Genomic DNA, 13,809 nt, shown 5'->3' with positions numbered 1-13,809 from the left:
GCCCTTTTTTCCAATTTGTTTTAAAAAAATGAAATTGTCACTGTATTTTGGCTAATTTCTTGGTCTGCTTCATGGGAACCCACAAAGTCTGGGTACCTCTAGAATCCCTAGGATGTTGGGAAATAAGGACGCAAATTTGGTGTGGGTAGCTTATGTGGACAAAAAGTTATGAGGGCCTAAGCGCGAACTGCCCCAAATTGCCAAAAAAAGGGCTGGCACCTGAGGGGGAAAAGGCCTGGCAGCGAAGGAGTTAAACAATCAGATCTGAGGATATAAAAGCGGCGTTCACGCCTCGAAGAGCAACCCACATTCAGAATTCACCAAACAGATTGAACTACGACTGCACTACACCATGACGACTCACAAGGTGTTTTTTGGCCTGGCACTGGCTCTTATCATAGGAGTCATACTTTTGAATATTCAACCTTCTGAATCTCGCCAGGGTAATGTATGATTCCTTTATCTATTTTGTGTAGATCAGTCAACTTAAAAATACGATTCATAGTGCTAAAAAGTAGTTTTACCATCAAAGCAAATCTCTAGGTTGACCCATAATTTCTGGGGCAGTAAGTGAACAAAAATGTTGTCGGGGAGTAACACGTAATGAGATTTAGTTTTTTATTTTCATATAATGTGTTCCTTCATTTTTGTCCATGTAGAACATGGGTCTCATTTGAGTAGCTTACTTACAGTAGAAAGGTGTTTATTTCAAGGTAGGACACATCTGGAGGGCCTTTGATGCAATGTGTCTTTGAAAGAGTCAACAAAAAATATGTTCAGGGGATGTGGCAAAATACAAAAACCTTTGAACACTCTAATATTGATTTATCGCTAAAAGCTTTTTCATGTTCTAAAAGTACTAACTTATATCATCACTTTATAAATATTTTCTGCAATGTGGCATTGACAACATGGCCTTTTTTAAACAAAACTCTAAAACACAATAAAAATCCAACACCAATCTGTAAAAATAGATTCTCTTTTTATCTTTAAAATGACACCAAAGTCCAGAGTTCAAGCCACCCACGAGGTAAAACTGTCACACTTACTTTCAGAAGTGTTTCTTGATTCAGGAAAATGGTCCACAACACCAGCCATGGGTTCAGAGGCTCTGGTTTGCTCTTGGGGTCTGGGACTACAACTCCCACAATGCACCTGGTCAGAATCCCCCAATGGCCACTGGATGCTAGTCAGCTAGGCTCTGCTTGCAGGACTTGCTGCAGGCGACTCTGGGCAACTCCTTTGTACCTGTAGCAAACAGGGAGTCCATCCTTCAACTAGCTGAAGCCAGGCAAAAGCCTTCTTGTGGTGAAGCCCAAGTGTGCAGCTGGTGCAGTCCTCCAGAGTGCAGTGTCCAGGTGCACGTCAGGGGTCCGGCATGGCAGACCTTCTTCTGTAGTTCTTCCTTGTTGGAATCTGGTAGGGATTTGAGGTGTGGGTGCAGCTCTGCTATATTTACCCTTGCTCCTGGGTGAAAATCAGGGGGATCCTGGTCCTCCAATCAGGTGCAGGGTCCTTCTCCCTGTGATAACCACAGGGCAAAAAGCAGCATTCCTCAAAAACCCATCATGGCTGAAACTAATTTTTGGAGGTTACATCTGGCTGAGCCCACCCACTATTATGGCTAAAAATGTTAAGCACACCCTTCTCCTGCCATCTCCTAATCTAATCAGGGGGCAAAGATTTCTCTGGGTTTGCAGGATGTGAGGGAGGTGCTGGGTTGCTCCAAATGTCCTTCCCAGCCTTTGAAGACCAGTTTGGCAGCCCTCCCCCTTTCTGCTTCTCCATCTGCTGAGGGAAAATCTGCTCCCACAGTCACATTCATTTGTGTGGTTCAGCCAGGGCTACTTCCCCCCTAATCAAGGCAGCCTGGCCAGGCTGCCAGAGGCTGGCCAAATCAGAGCAGAGCACTACAGGGCTGAAGTTGGCAACTTTTTAGGCAGAGTTTAAAACTCTTTACCTGAACAAGTCATATTAAATCCAAGAATTGTAAAGTGTGGGATTTATAAATTGATTGATACCAAACTTGAGGTGTCTGGCACTTAAGGGGACTTTATAAATTAAAATAAAGTCTCCCCCTTCTAGCCTATGGACACCATTCACCACAATGAGGCAAAAACAAATTTGGCTGTTTTACCTCACCAGGGCTCATACAACTATTTTTATAAGGTCCCTGCTTATAGTTACATGGCACCCAGCCCTAGGGGCACATAGGGCACACCTTAGGGGTGACTTACATGTACAAATAACGTAGTTTAAGACTTTGGAAGTACTTTTCATTCCAAAGTCGATTTTGCATATAACTTTAATTTAAAAGCAGCCAGCAAGGCAGACCTGCTTTCAAAATGACACTGGGCACCTCAGCAGTGCACCTATGGGTGAACTATCTATACCGGGGTCCCTAAACCAACACCCTACTGTAGGATGTTGGCTCTGTATATACTATCTCAAAGTGAGTGATAGTGTGCGCAAAGTCCAAAGGTGCGCCTTAGAGGTTGTTAGTGGTAATAATAGATAATACTAATGCTCTATTTGTAGTAGTGTGGTCGAGCAGTAAGCTTATCAGAGGGTAGTGTTAAGCATTTGTTGTACACACACAGGCAATAAATGGGAACACACACTCAAAGACTTAACTCCAGGCCAATAGGTTTTTATGTAGAAAAATATTATTTTCTTAATTTATTTTAGAACCACAAGATTCAGAATTTAAGTAAGTACGTAAATTGTGAGGTACTTGGCATAGGTAAATATAGAACTTTGAAAGAAAAAAGTTTGCTACACAGTTTTGGCAAAAATGGCAATAAGCTATTTTAAAAGTAGACAGTGCAAAATTGAACAGTTCCTGGGGGAAGAAAGTACAAGTTTGTTTAGCAGGTGAGTAAAGAACTTACAAGTTCAGTCTCTGGGGTATAGGCAGCCCACCGTTGGGGGTTCAAGCCAACCTTAAACACCCAACACCAGCAACACATGGCCGGCAGGAGCAGAGGTCAAAGAGGGGCCCAAATAACTATGGAGACTTGGAGTGCTCCAGTTCCAGTTCGCTAGCAGGTAAGTACCTGCTTCATCAGGGAGCAGACCAGGGTGGTTTTGTGGAGCACTGTGGGGGTCCCAAACAGGCATACAAAATACACCCTCAGTGGCACAGGGGCGGCCGGGTGCAGTGTGCAAATTGGGTGTCGGGTTTTGAATAGAAATCAATGGAGGGACCCGGGGGTCACTCTGGCGATGCAGGTAGAGCATGGGGGGCTGCTCGGGCCAGCCACTGAGTGGGCCATGATGAGGGACTCCAGCTGGTCACTCCTGCACCAGTAGTTGTTTCCTCTCGGGCCTGGGTGCTGCGGGTGCACTGCTTCTTCCAGGCGTTGTGTTCTTTGTTACCAGGCAGTCGTGGTCAGGGGGAGCCTCTGGATTCTCTCTGCAGGTGTCGCTGTGGGGGTGCAGGGAGGTCGTCTCAGGGTGTACACATCATGGGAGTCGCCAGGGCATCCTCGCTGCAGTGTTGGTTCCTCTGGACACGAGCCAGGGGCATCAGGTGCAGAATGTTGGGGACTCATGCTTCATGAGTGAGGCTGGAGTCGCTTTAAAGATGGTTTCTTCCTTGATGCTCGGACAGAGCCGCTATCCACTGGAGCTTCTTGGTCCTTTGGGTTGCAGGGCGTTCCTCTAAGTTGACAGAGGTTGCTGGTCCCGCTGGATGCGTCACTGTTGCAAGTTCTTTGAGTCTACAGATAGGCCAGTAAGGCTGGGGCCAAATCAGTTGTCATCTCCGTATTCTCTGTGGAGCTTTCAGGTCAGCAGTCCAGCTTCTTGTTTAGAAGTCCTGCTTATTGTTGTCAGGAAATCTGTTTTCTTGGGATCAGGGTCGCCCCTAAACACTATATTTAGGGGTGTGTTTAGGGCTAGAGGGTAGTAGCCAATGGCTATTGTCCCTGAGGGCGGCTACACCCTCCTTGTGCCTCCTCCCTTTGAGGGGGGGGGGCACATTCCAAATCCTATTGGGGGAAATCCTCAAAAGCAAGGTGGATTCTAAGGAAGGTTTCACCTCAGCTCAGGACACCTTAGGGGCTGTCCTGGCTGGAAGGTGACTCCTCCTTGTTTTTCTCATTATCTCTTCCGGGCTTGCTGCCACAAATGGGAGCTGTGTCCGGGGGGTGGCCAGCTCCACTAGCTGGAATGCCCTGGGGCGTTGTAACACCAGGCTTGAGCCGTTGAGGCTCACTGCCAGGTGCAACAGTTCCTGCAGGGGGAGATGTGAGCACCTCCCCCCAGGACAGGCTTTGTTCCTGTCCACAGAGTGCACAAAGGAACTCACACCATGTGGCCAGAAACTAGTCTGGATGTGGCAGACTGGCAGAGACTGGTCAGCCTAGGACTAGCAGCTGGGCTGGCATACAGGGGGCATCTCTAAGATGCCCTCCGTGTGCATTTCTCAATAATTCCCACACTGGCATCAGTGTGGATTTATTGTGCTGAGAAGTTTGATACCAAACTTCCCAGTTTTCAGTGTAGCCATTATGGAAACGTAGAGTTCGTGTTTGACAAACTCCCAGACCATATACTCTTTATGGCAACCCTGCACTTACAATGTCTAAGAATTGACTTAGACACTGTAAGGGCATAGTCACCATGCAGCTATGCCCTCACCTGTGGTATAGTGCACCCTGCCTTAGCTAACATTTTTTAAAAGTAGACAAAATTCTGAATTCAGCAAGTGGTCATTTGTGTAGATCCTTCAAGGTTTTCCTGCAGAAAGTAACAGCTTAAATAAAAAAAAAAATGAAATTGAGGTGAAAAAAAGACCCATTTCTGTCCACGTTTTCTTCTATAACTTTTTCCAGCTATGGTAGATTTTTTAAAACAATAAATTGTTACGTCTGCTGGACTCTTCTGGGGATATATAGGACTTGTAGGTTTATCAAAAACCCTAGGTACCCAGTGCCTATAAATGAACTGCACCTTGCAATTGTTTTTTATGTATACCGGGTATACAGCAGTTCATTTGGTGAAATATAAAAAGTCAAAAATAGGTATCAAGGAAACGTTTGTATTTCCAAAATGGGCAATAGATAAGGTGTTGAGAAGCAGTGATTACTTGCACATTTCTGAATTCCGGGGACCCCATACTAGCATGTGAATTACAGGGCATTTCTCAAATAGACTTATTTTTTAACACACTGTCTTACATTAGGAAAGACCAAATCTAGAGAAAGACAAGGGGCAATAACACTTGTTCTTCTATTCTGTGTTCCCCCAACTCTCCCAATAAAAATGGTACCTCACTTGTGTGCGTAGGCCTACTTACTGCGACAGGAAACGAACATGGACACATCACATTTTTACATTGAAATCTGACGTGTTTTTTGGAAAGTCCATAGCTATGGATTTTGGCCTCTAGCTCAGCCGGCACCTAGGGAAACCTACCAAACCTGTGCATTTTTGAAAACTAAACATCAAGCAGAAATTTATAATGGGGTGACTTGTGGGTGTCCCACCAGGTTCGTTACCCATAATCCTTTGCAAACCTCAAAATCTGGCAAAAAAACTCAGATTTCAGTGACGGAAAGTTCTGAAATCTGAGAGGAGCCACACATTTCTTTGCACTTAGCATTTCCCCAAGTCTCCCGATAAAAATGGTACCTCACTTGTGTTTGTAGGTCTAGTGCCCTGGACATGAAATGCCCCAAAACGCAAAATGAACACATTTAAATCTGACGTGTTTTTTGGAAAGTGGCTAGCTGTGGATTTTGGTCTCTAGCTCAGCCCGTACCTAGGAAAACCTACCAAACCTGTGCATTTTTAAAAACTAGACACCTGGGGGAATCAGGAATTCTGGGTAAGAAAACTTTGGGGGAATCCAGACAAGTTACACCTCTGTGGACTCCCACGGGTGTCTAGTTTCCAGAAATGTCTGGGTTTGGTAGGTTTCCCCATATAGCTGCTGAGCCCAGGACCAAAAACACAGGTTCCTGCCTTACAAGACCAGGTTGTTTTCTGATAGATAATTTTGATTTCTCCACAATACGATTTGGGTGGTAGAATTTGGGGCAGACTAAATTGGGGAACTCCCAAGAGAGCACTCTCTCCTTGTGCTTGCCCCCACATGCACCTGCTCTCTGGGTTGGGCTAACCCGCTATTGTCCCGCTGCTCAGACTGTGCCTGTGAAAGGACAGCAAGACTGTCCTCATTGCCTCCCTCAGAATCACTGGAAGAGCAGTTGTGGGAAAAATCACTCCTAGAGTCTGCACCATTGTCCTATCCCTCAGATGCTATCTCAGTATCTGCTGTCTCAGGCTCTGATCCTACGTCAGAGCTGTCCTCTATAACCTGAGTTAGGGCTTGAGCAGCAGTCACCCAACGAGACGTCATCTCTGCTACTGGTGAAACTCTTACTCTAAAACACTAGCCTATGTAGACAGTTACAAAATTGCTGGTGGGTGTGTGTGCGAGATGCCTGCAGCAGTAAAGGTCAGTCACCTTACCTTTACTTCTTCCCTTATTCAGCATGTTATTTCAAAAAGTAAAAAAACTAAAAAGACACACTATTACTTCACCTTGTCACATACTTCTGGCGCCCAGTCCAACAATCATTATTGGTGATCCCACTCCCATGACCTTCTCCGCGGATTCCCTCAGTACCACCCAGCAAAAGGGCCCATCTCTCCATAGCCCCTTTTGCACATACATTTCATTTGCATTATAGCGCAGTTAATGACTGACTTTACTGATCCACTCAGATATTTACATAAAAAATAGATTTGATCATTGCAGTAGGCATATAAACCTTCTGCGCTACTTTATAGTATCAAAAGTGCCACTAGACAAAAGTCAAATCCTTTTGTAGCAGAAACATAATCACAAGAGTTACTTGTCTTTTTTATTTCTGCCTGAAAGCTACAATTGAAACGCGTCAGTTGAAGTATGTGCATTGCTTTGAAGACACAAGCTGCAACTGCAAGAGAACTGGTGGTTAATATATATACATATATTCTACCTCGGCTCCGGGGGCACTCTGACCTTTTCATCAACACTCACAGTTACGGGTGCCAGTGTGCTTCCAAATTGCTGGTGGTGCAAGGTAAAGTGCTACAGCGAATGCGCTTTTGACATCAAAACTTCATTTCTCTCACTACAGAAAAACTGGATGTCAGTGGCCGACAACCACACTAATGAGGTTAAGTTATTGCCATACCTAAAACTGTGATATTCCCTTCTCCCATATGTTTTGAAAGAAATGTAGTATATCTTGAATTAATCAGGCAAAGATGATCAAAAACTTGTGGATGAGGGGAGGATGGGTCAGAGGGAGCAATGAGAGCAGACAAGTAAGTATTCTTTCAACAATTTCAACTATGCTGCCTTTTCGGACACCTATGCAAAGCTTTGTCAAATGACCTTACATGTAGACAAATTGACTTAATGCTAGAATTGTACTGATACCACAGAAAGACCTTTGCTAGCATACCTCTTTCCTGGCCTGTGACAACTGATGTATTTTTGCCAACATTCCGAGTTTGATGTTCCATTGAAATCAAAGGAACAAAAATATTTTCTGCAAATTTATAACGATATTCAGAGCACCACGCATTAAGGCATTTGAACCAATGGTCCAATACAGCTTAGCGTGCTTATGTGGGCCACATTCATCAGGATATGACATTTCCATCAACCAACAAGGGAATGTGAGTTCTATGAGAGACTGGCTGAGAGTGGTGACAGGTCCTGGTTCCAAGGCAACTCTGGGACAAAGTATTGGCCACAGGAGAAGTGGACCTAGATTAAACATGTGGTCCAGTAAGGGTGCCTGGTGCACCACGTTTCACATCTCATGGTGAAAAGGGGGTAAATTGCTCAGGGTGTGAGTGTTTTTGTGGCAAATGTCTGTGCACACCTCTGTGTGTTACTTATTAAAAGCCTCACTATTGGGATGCTCAGCTGAATGAAAGTTTGGCCCCCTTTTATGAAAAAAATCTTGCAGGATAACTTTAATAGCTCAAAACAATTTAGAATGTGTATAAAGTTAGGGTATGCTTTCCTGGATACTCCTTTGCAATAGAATAATTGAATTAAAATAACAAAACCAGCTGAAGCAGGAACATCTTTCACTCAGCATATCTGACCTTTTTCTCAGAATTTAAGGAAGAGAGTTACTGTTAGAGACACTTGTAGGAAGGTGGTCTGGTGTGTGGTGGGTACCTAAGGTACTTACACCTTACACCAGGTCCAGGCATTCCCAATTAGTGTAGTGTAGGCATTGTCTAGAAGCCAGGCTCTCTAGAGGTAGCTGTGGATGAGCAACCCAGGCTTATCCAGGAGACCTGCAAAGATCATGCCACACCACTGTAGTCACACAGCACTTGAACACATGAAAGAAAACACTCAGTTTTACAAAAATAAGGGTATTTTATTTTAGTGACACAATTACCAAAATGTACTAGGAGGAGGTAAGTAACACACTAGATTTTTACACTAGTAAACAGAAATATGCATTAAAAGTAGTAGAAAACATTGCAAATAGCAATAGACAATATTGACCCTACGGGAGCCCAAACCATGTACTAAAAAATGGAATGTGAATGCAGAACCCCCACCTAGGTAAGTGGGATGTGTAGAGGGGAGCTGGGGAAAAGAGAAAACCTCAAAGGTAAGTACCACAGTGACCGCCAGCGACCAGGAAGAAGGGAGTAAGGTACTGGGTTTTCCCCAAACCACCCATAAGGACTAAAAAGAAGATGATGCAACACCCAGACACGACTGCAAGACACCAGCGGTGGATTCCTTAAGAGGAAGACCAGAAAAAGAAGGAGACCAAGTCCAGAAGTCACAGGAGTGCCCGGTAGTGGCAGGAGCCACTACCTACCCGCCTGTGGTTGCAGGAGTTGGTTGATGGTAGGACGAAGATGGTCAGCAACGCAGACCTGGAGTTGATTAAGAGTTCCTGGAGGATGAAGTTGACATCCCATGCTGGGGGGAAGATTGCAGTCTCTGGTGGGGAAAAGTCACCAACACGCCTAGGCAAAGGCAAGAGTCACAGTGGTAGAAAAGTGGAGCTGCCAGGGACCAGAAAGGTCCAGGAGGACTCAACCATTGGAGGGGAGGCAAAGGGGACTCTCAGTGATGCAGAGAGTCAATAGAAGAAATGGCAGTGCCCACAGGAGAGTTGCTGGAAGATGACCCAGGAGTCACAGAGGAGCCCACACAGCACAAATGAAGAAGGGTCCCACGCTGCAGGAAAAGCACACAAAGGGCAGTGCATCACTGGGAAGAGTGCTGGGACCAGTGGCTACACGGAGCCTGAAGATCCCTTGGAGGAGATGCCAACAATCCTTGGAAGCTGCAAGAGATGCGGTGCACGGGGTACCGACCTGCATGGGAAGTCAAGGGCTTTCTTCCACCAAATTTGGACAGCTGGCAGAGAGGACCAAGGGGACCACTCCAGACGATCACCCATGATGCAGGATCCATGCAGCAAGGTGAGAGGAGATCCACACAGCCGGTCATCTGTGCTGTTGGTGTTTGCAGCTGCAGGGGAGTGACTCCAAGGGAGATTCCTTCTTCTTTCCCATGCAGACTGAAGACTTGCTGTCCTCAGAGGATGCACAGCTGGGGAAATGTTGCAGAAGCTGGAGGGAGCCGTGGAAGCAATGTTGCAAGCAGAGTCTTTGTTGTGGGTGCAGATTGTCAGTTCCTGGAGGGTCCAGTTGCAGTTTCAGTGGCCAGAAGTCTAAGAAGAGGTTACAGATGAGTCCTGCTAAAATCTTGGAAGCCGAATCTGAGGACACACCCAAGAGGGAGACCCTAAATAGCCCTGTAAGGGGTTTGGTCACCTAGCCAGGTGACCACATTTCAGGAGGGGGCTCTGCCGTCACCTGCCTGAACTGGCCACTCAGATGCTCCCACAGGCCTCTGCTCACCTTGGATTCAAGATGGCAGATTCAACGGTCCCTCTGGAGGAGCTCTGGGCACCGCCCCTAGGGTGGTGAGGGACAGGGGAGTGCTCACTCCCCTTCCCATTGTCCAGTTTCGTGCCAGAGCAGGGACTGGAGGTCCCTCAATTGGTGCAGACTGTTTATCTAAGGAGGGTACCAAATTTGCCCTTCAAAGTACACTAGTGGCTTGGGGAGGTACACCTCCCAAGCCATGTAACACTTATTTGCAGAGGGAGTGTGTGTTACCCCCCTCTCCCAAATCCTTTGTTCTGCCTTCCTGGGTTTGAGCTGATCAAGCAGCAGGAAGGACGAAACCTGCTTTTGGAGTGGCAGCAGCGTGGGGTGCCCCAAAAAAACCAGAAAGCTGGTAGGAGCAATGCTAGTGGTCCTGTAAGGATCTCCCAGAACACATGGAATCATACAACTAATAATGGCAACAGTATTAGGATATGATTCTGACATGTTTGATACCAAACATGCCTAGGTTCAGAGTTACCATTATGTAGCTGGATATAGGTAGTGCCCTATGTCCAGTACACATGTAAAATGGCTTCCCCGCCCTCAAGAAGTCCATGAAAATGGAGCTGGAGTTCGTGGGGGCACTTCTGCTCATGTATGGGGGTCCACACACATGGGTACCCCCACCCTTCACTCTGGGGTAGAGGGGTTTACCATAGGGGTGACTTACATTGAAATGGTACAGTGACCTGTAGTGAAAAGGGTGCATACAACGTTTCACACATGCTGCAATGGCAGGCCTGCAGAGATGTTTTGCATAGGCTACCATGGGTGGCATAATACATGCTGCAGCGCATGGGGGACCCTTGGTGCCCCAATGCTATGGGTACCTGGGTACCATATACTAAGGACTGACATGGGGGCACCAGTATGCCAATTGTGGACTGTAAAACCATGAACAACTAAATTTTGGGGAAAAGAGCCGAGTCACTGGGGTCCTGGTTAGCAGGATCCCAGTGAACACAGTCCAAAACACACTGACATCAGGCAAAAAGTGGGGGTAACCATGCCAAAAAGAGGTTCTTTCCTACATAACCCACCCTCCCCCAGCAAAGGACAATGAGGCTAATCTTGTCCAGATGGGTCTTCATTGTCTAAGTGGAAATATCTGGAGAGTCTACCTGCATAGAGTGGTTACTCCCAGGTCTATGTTCCACTGTATAGTCCATTCCCTAGAGGGATATGGACCACTGTAAAAGGTTGGGATTTCCACTCTTCATCTGTTTTAACCATAGAAGTGGCTTGTGGTCTGTCTGAACAAGGAAGTGAGTGCCAAATAGGTAGGGCCTCAGCTTCTTCAGAGCCCAGACCACAGCAAAGGCCTCCCTTTCTATGGCTGCCCAACGGTTTTCCCAGGGGGTCAACCTTTTGCTGATAAAAGCTACAGGTTGATCCTAGCCCTCTGTATTCAGTTGTGATATACCTGCCCCAGTCTCTACCACAAAAGCATCTTTCTGTACTATGAACTGCTTGGAGTAGTCAGGGCTTCTTAAGATAGGTGCAGAGCACATGGCTTGTTTCAAGTCATCAAAAGCTTTTTGACAGCTAGCTTTCCACAATCCTTTCCTAGGCATCCGTTTGGAGGTGAGGTCATAAAGAGGTGGTACAATGGAGTCATAGTTCTTAATGAACATCCTGTAGTACCCAGTGAGGCCTAAAAAGGCTCTTACCTAGGTATGAGTAGTAGGGGCTGTCCAATATAGAATAGTCTGGATTTTACCCTGTAATGGCTGAATCTGGCCTCCACCTGCCAGGTGGCCCAGATATACCACTTTCCCCTGCTCTATCTGGAACTTAGAGGACTTGATAGTGAGGCCTGCCCTTTGCCGAGCCTCCAAAACATTCCCTAGACGGACCAGGTGTGCCCCCCAGATGGAGCTAACAACAGCTATATCATGTAGATATGCTGCACTGAAACTTCCCAACCCCTGGAGAACTTTATTCACCAGCCTCTGGAGAGTGCCAGGTGCATTTTCCAACAAAAGGGCATCACTAGGGGTGGAAAATGCTAAATAGTAGCAGGATTCAGAACATTTGTTTATCAGTCACATTTCCTGCAGACAAAGCGGTCTGGTGGGTTTCGTATTTAGTAATACAACTACTTGTGAGATTCTGGGTTCTAGTTCTTGTCAACAATAACTCAACAGAATGGGGAACATAAACCATTAGTTGGTGAACCATGATAATGTTTTCACACTTTGCAAAGCTGACATTACCCACTGCTACTGCTTTAAGGCAACCTGGCAGTGCTCAAGCTAAGGGATCAAGAGTAGCAGAAATGTAGGCCACAGGCCTCCTGGCATTTCCATGTAACTGTGTAAGTACTCTGAGAACCCAGCCCTCCCTTTCAATGCAGAACAGTGCATGTCTGTCGTGCCTGGGGCATGACAGATATTTTCTCTCAGCTCTAGGAAGGCATTCAAGCAATAGTTATCCCATGGTACTGGATCAGACACGTCCTTGTGTGTCAGACTCTGGCAAGGCTTGGCCACAAAGGAAAAGTTGGGCACCCCACCATTCTCAAACATATTCTGACTTATCTCTGAGTAGTTGTAGGATTAATTTTCACAATGGCTGAAACCTTCTCTTGTGACACTTTTATCGCTCCTTTCTCAATATGTTGTCTGAGATATTGACTTCTTTTTGATGAAATTGCAACATTCCTGGGGAAAATGTATGTCCATTCTCTGCTAGGTGGTTCAAAAGCTCAATAGTATCTTGCTTACAGGATTCTTTTGTGTTCAATGCCACCAATAGGTCATCGATATATTCGACCAAAACTGAGTTACAAGGCATGAGCAAAGACTCCAGATTTTTCTTCAGAATCTGATTAAAATGGAAAGACTCTCTATATACACTTGTGGGACTCAGCACCACGCCAAAACACGATTGCCGAACTGAAATGCAAGAGGAACTGACTATCCTCATGCAAGGGTATGGAGAAGTAAGCCTGACACAAACCAATAACAGATTACACACCACAAAAAGGTGATTCTCCATAAAGGATCCCATTCTCACAAGCACTTTTGTTGTCTCTTGTGTAGTCATTTGTTTATTCGCAAATCCTATAACTTTTACCACTTTCCCCAAGAAGGGTAGGTTTGGGACTTCTACTGTTCTCAGAGTAGAACGGGCAGTACTAGTTTCAACCAAAAATGACACACGATGGCCACTCACATTAACATATAAGAATGGACCACTCTGGTCTACCTCCAAGTATGCAACCTTCCTCCCCCCTCAGGGGCTGTCAGGCTGATTGATCAGAGCCAAAGTTCTCAAACGTCTAAAACATAGGTAACTGCTGGAAAACACTATTATCCTGAAACACTTGTGAATTGATAAAATATAAAAAAGGAGCACTCTACCTCATACTCCAGCACATAGTCAGCCCCAATGCAAACTGGTAGATGCAGTACATGTTTGTTTTATATCCTTAAAGTAAACTGCAGTTTTTCACCTCAGTAGGTGCAACAAGTAATGTAAATTTCTGCACACGTGTTTCTGGGTTCAGCCCTTCATCAGCATAGAGCAGCTTTGTATGTGGGGTAACTGGAAATGCTGCCAAAAGTCCTCTCAGGTTTATTTACCACTCACTGGCGCGCAGGTGCTTCAACCTAGACCTCGTCAGCTCGTTGGCTTGAAGGAGCCTGCTTAACCAGGCAAAAATAGAAAAAGGGAGCATCCTGCCTCACACTCCATCATGCAGTCAGCCCCAATGCATCCTGGTCAATGCGGTACAAGTTCATTTGATATTCTTAAGGTAAACTGTAGATTTTCACCTTTGTAGGTGGAGCAAGTGCTGTAAATCTCTGGACACGTGTTTCTGGGTTCAGCCCTTCATCAGTAGAGAGCAGCTTTGTCTGT

The 13,809-nt window shown here is 45.7% G+C and overlaps 1 protein-coding gene across 1 annotated transcript in view; it reads left to right on the top strand.

Moving 5' to 3' along the window:
• The first annotated feature begins 317 nt into the window (after positions 1-317).
• Positions 318-13,809, top strand: part of LOC138248745 (putative gastrointestinal growth factor xP4) — a 48,892-nt gene continuing 35,400 nt past the window's right edge. Inside the window, exon 1 of the mRNA XM_069202605.1 lies at positions 318-443. Coding sequence (XP_069058706.1) covers positions 353-443 — 91 coding nt within the window. The 5' untranslated portion in view covers positions 318-352. The remainder of the gene's footprint in view (positions 444-13,809) is intronic.

This window comes from Pleurodeles waltl, chromosome 8 (assembly GCF_031143425.1).
Source record: "Pleurodeles waltl isolate 20211129_DDA chromosome 8, aPleWal1.hap1.20221129, whole genome shotgun sequence".
In the NCBI taxonomy this organism is placed as follows: domain Eukaryota; kingdom Metazoa; phylum Chordata; class Amphibia; order Caudata; family Salamandridae; genus Pleurodeles; species Pleurodeles waltl.
The sequence above is the reverse complement of the archived record's forward strand: the minus strand, read 5'-3'. Positions and strand labels throughout refer to the sequence as shown.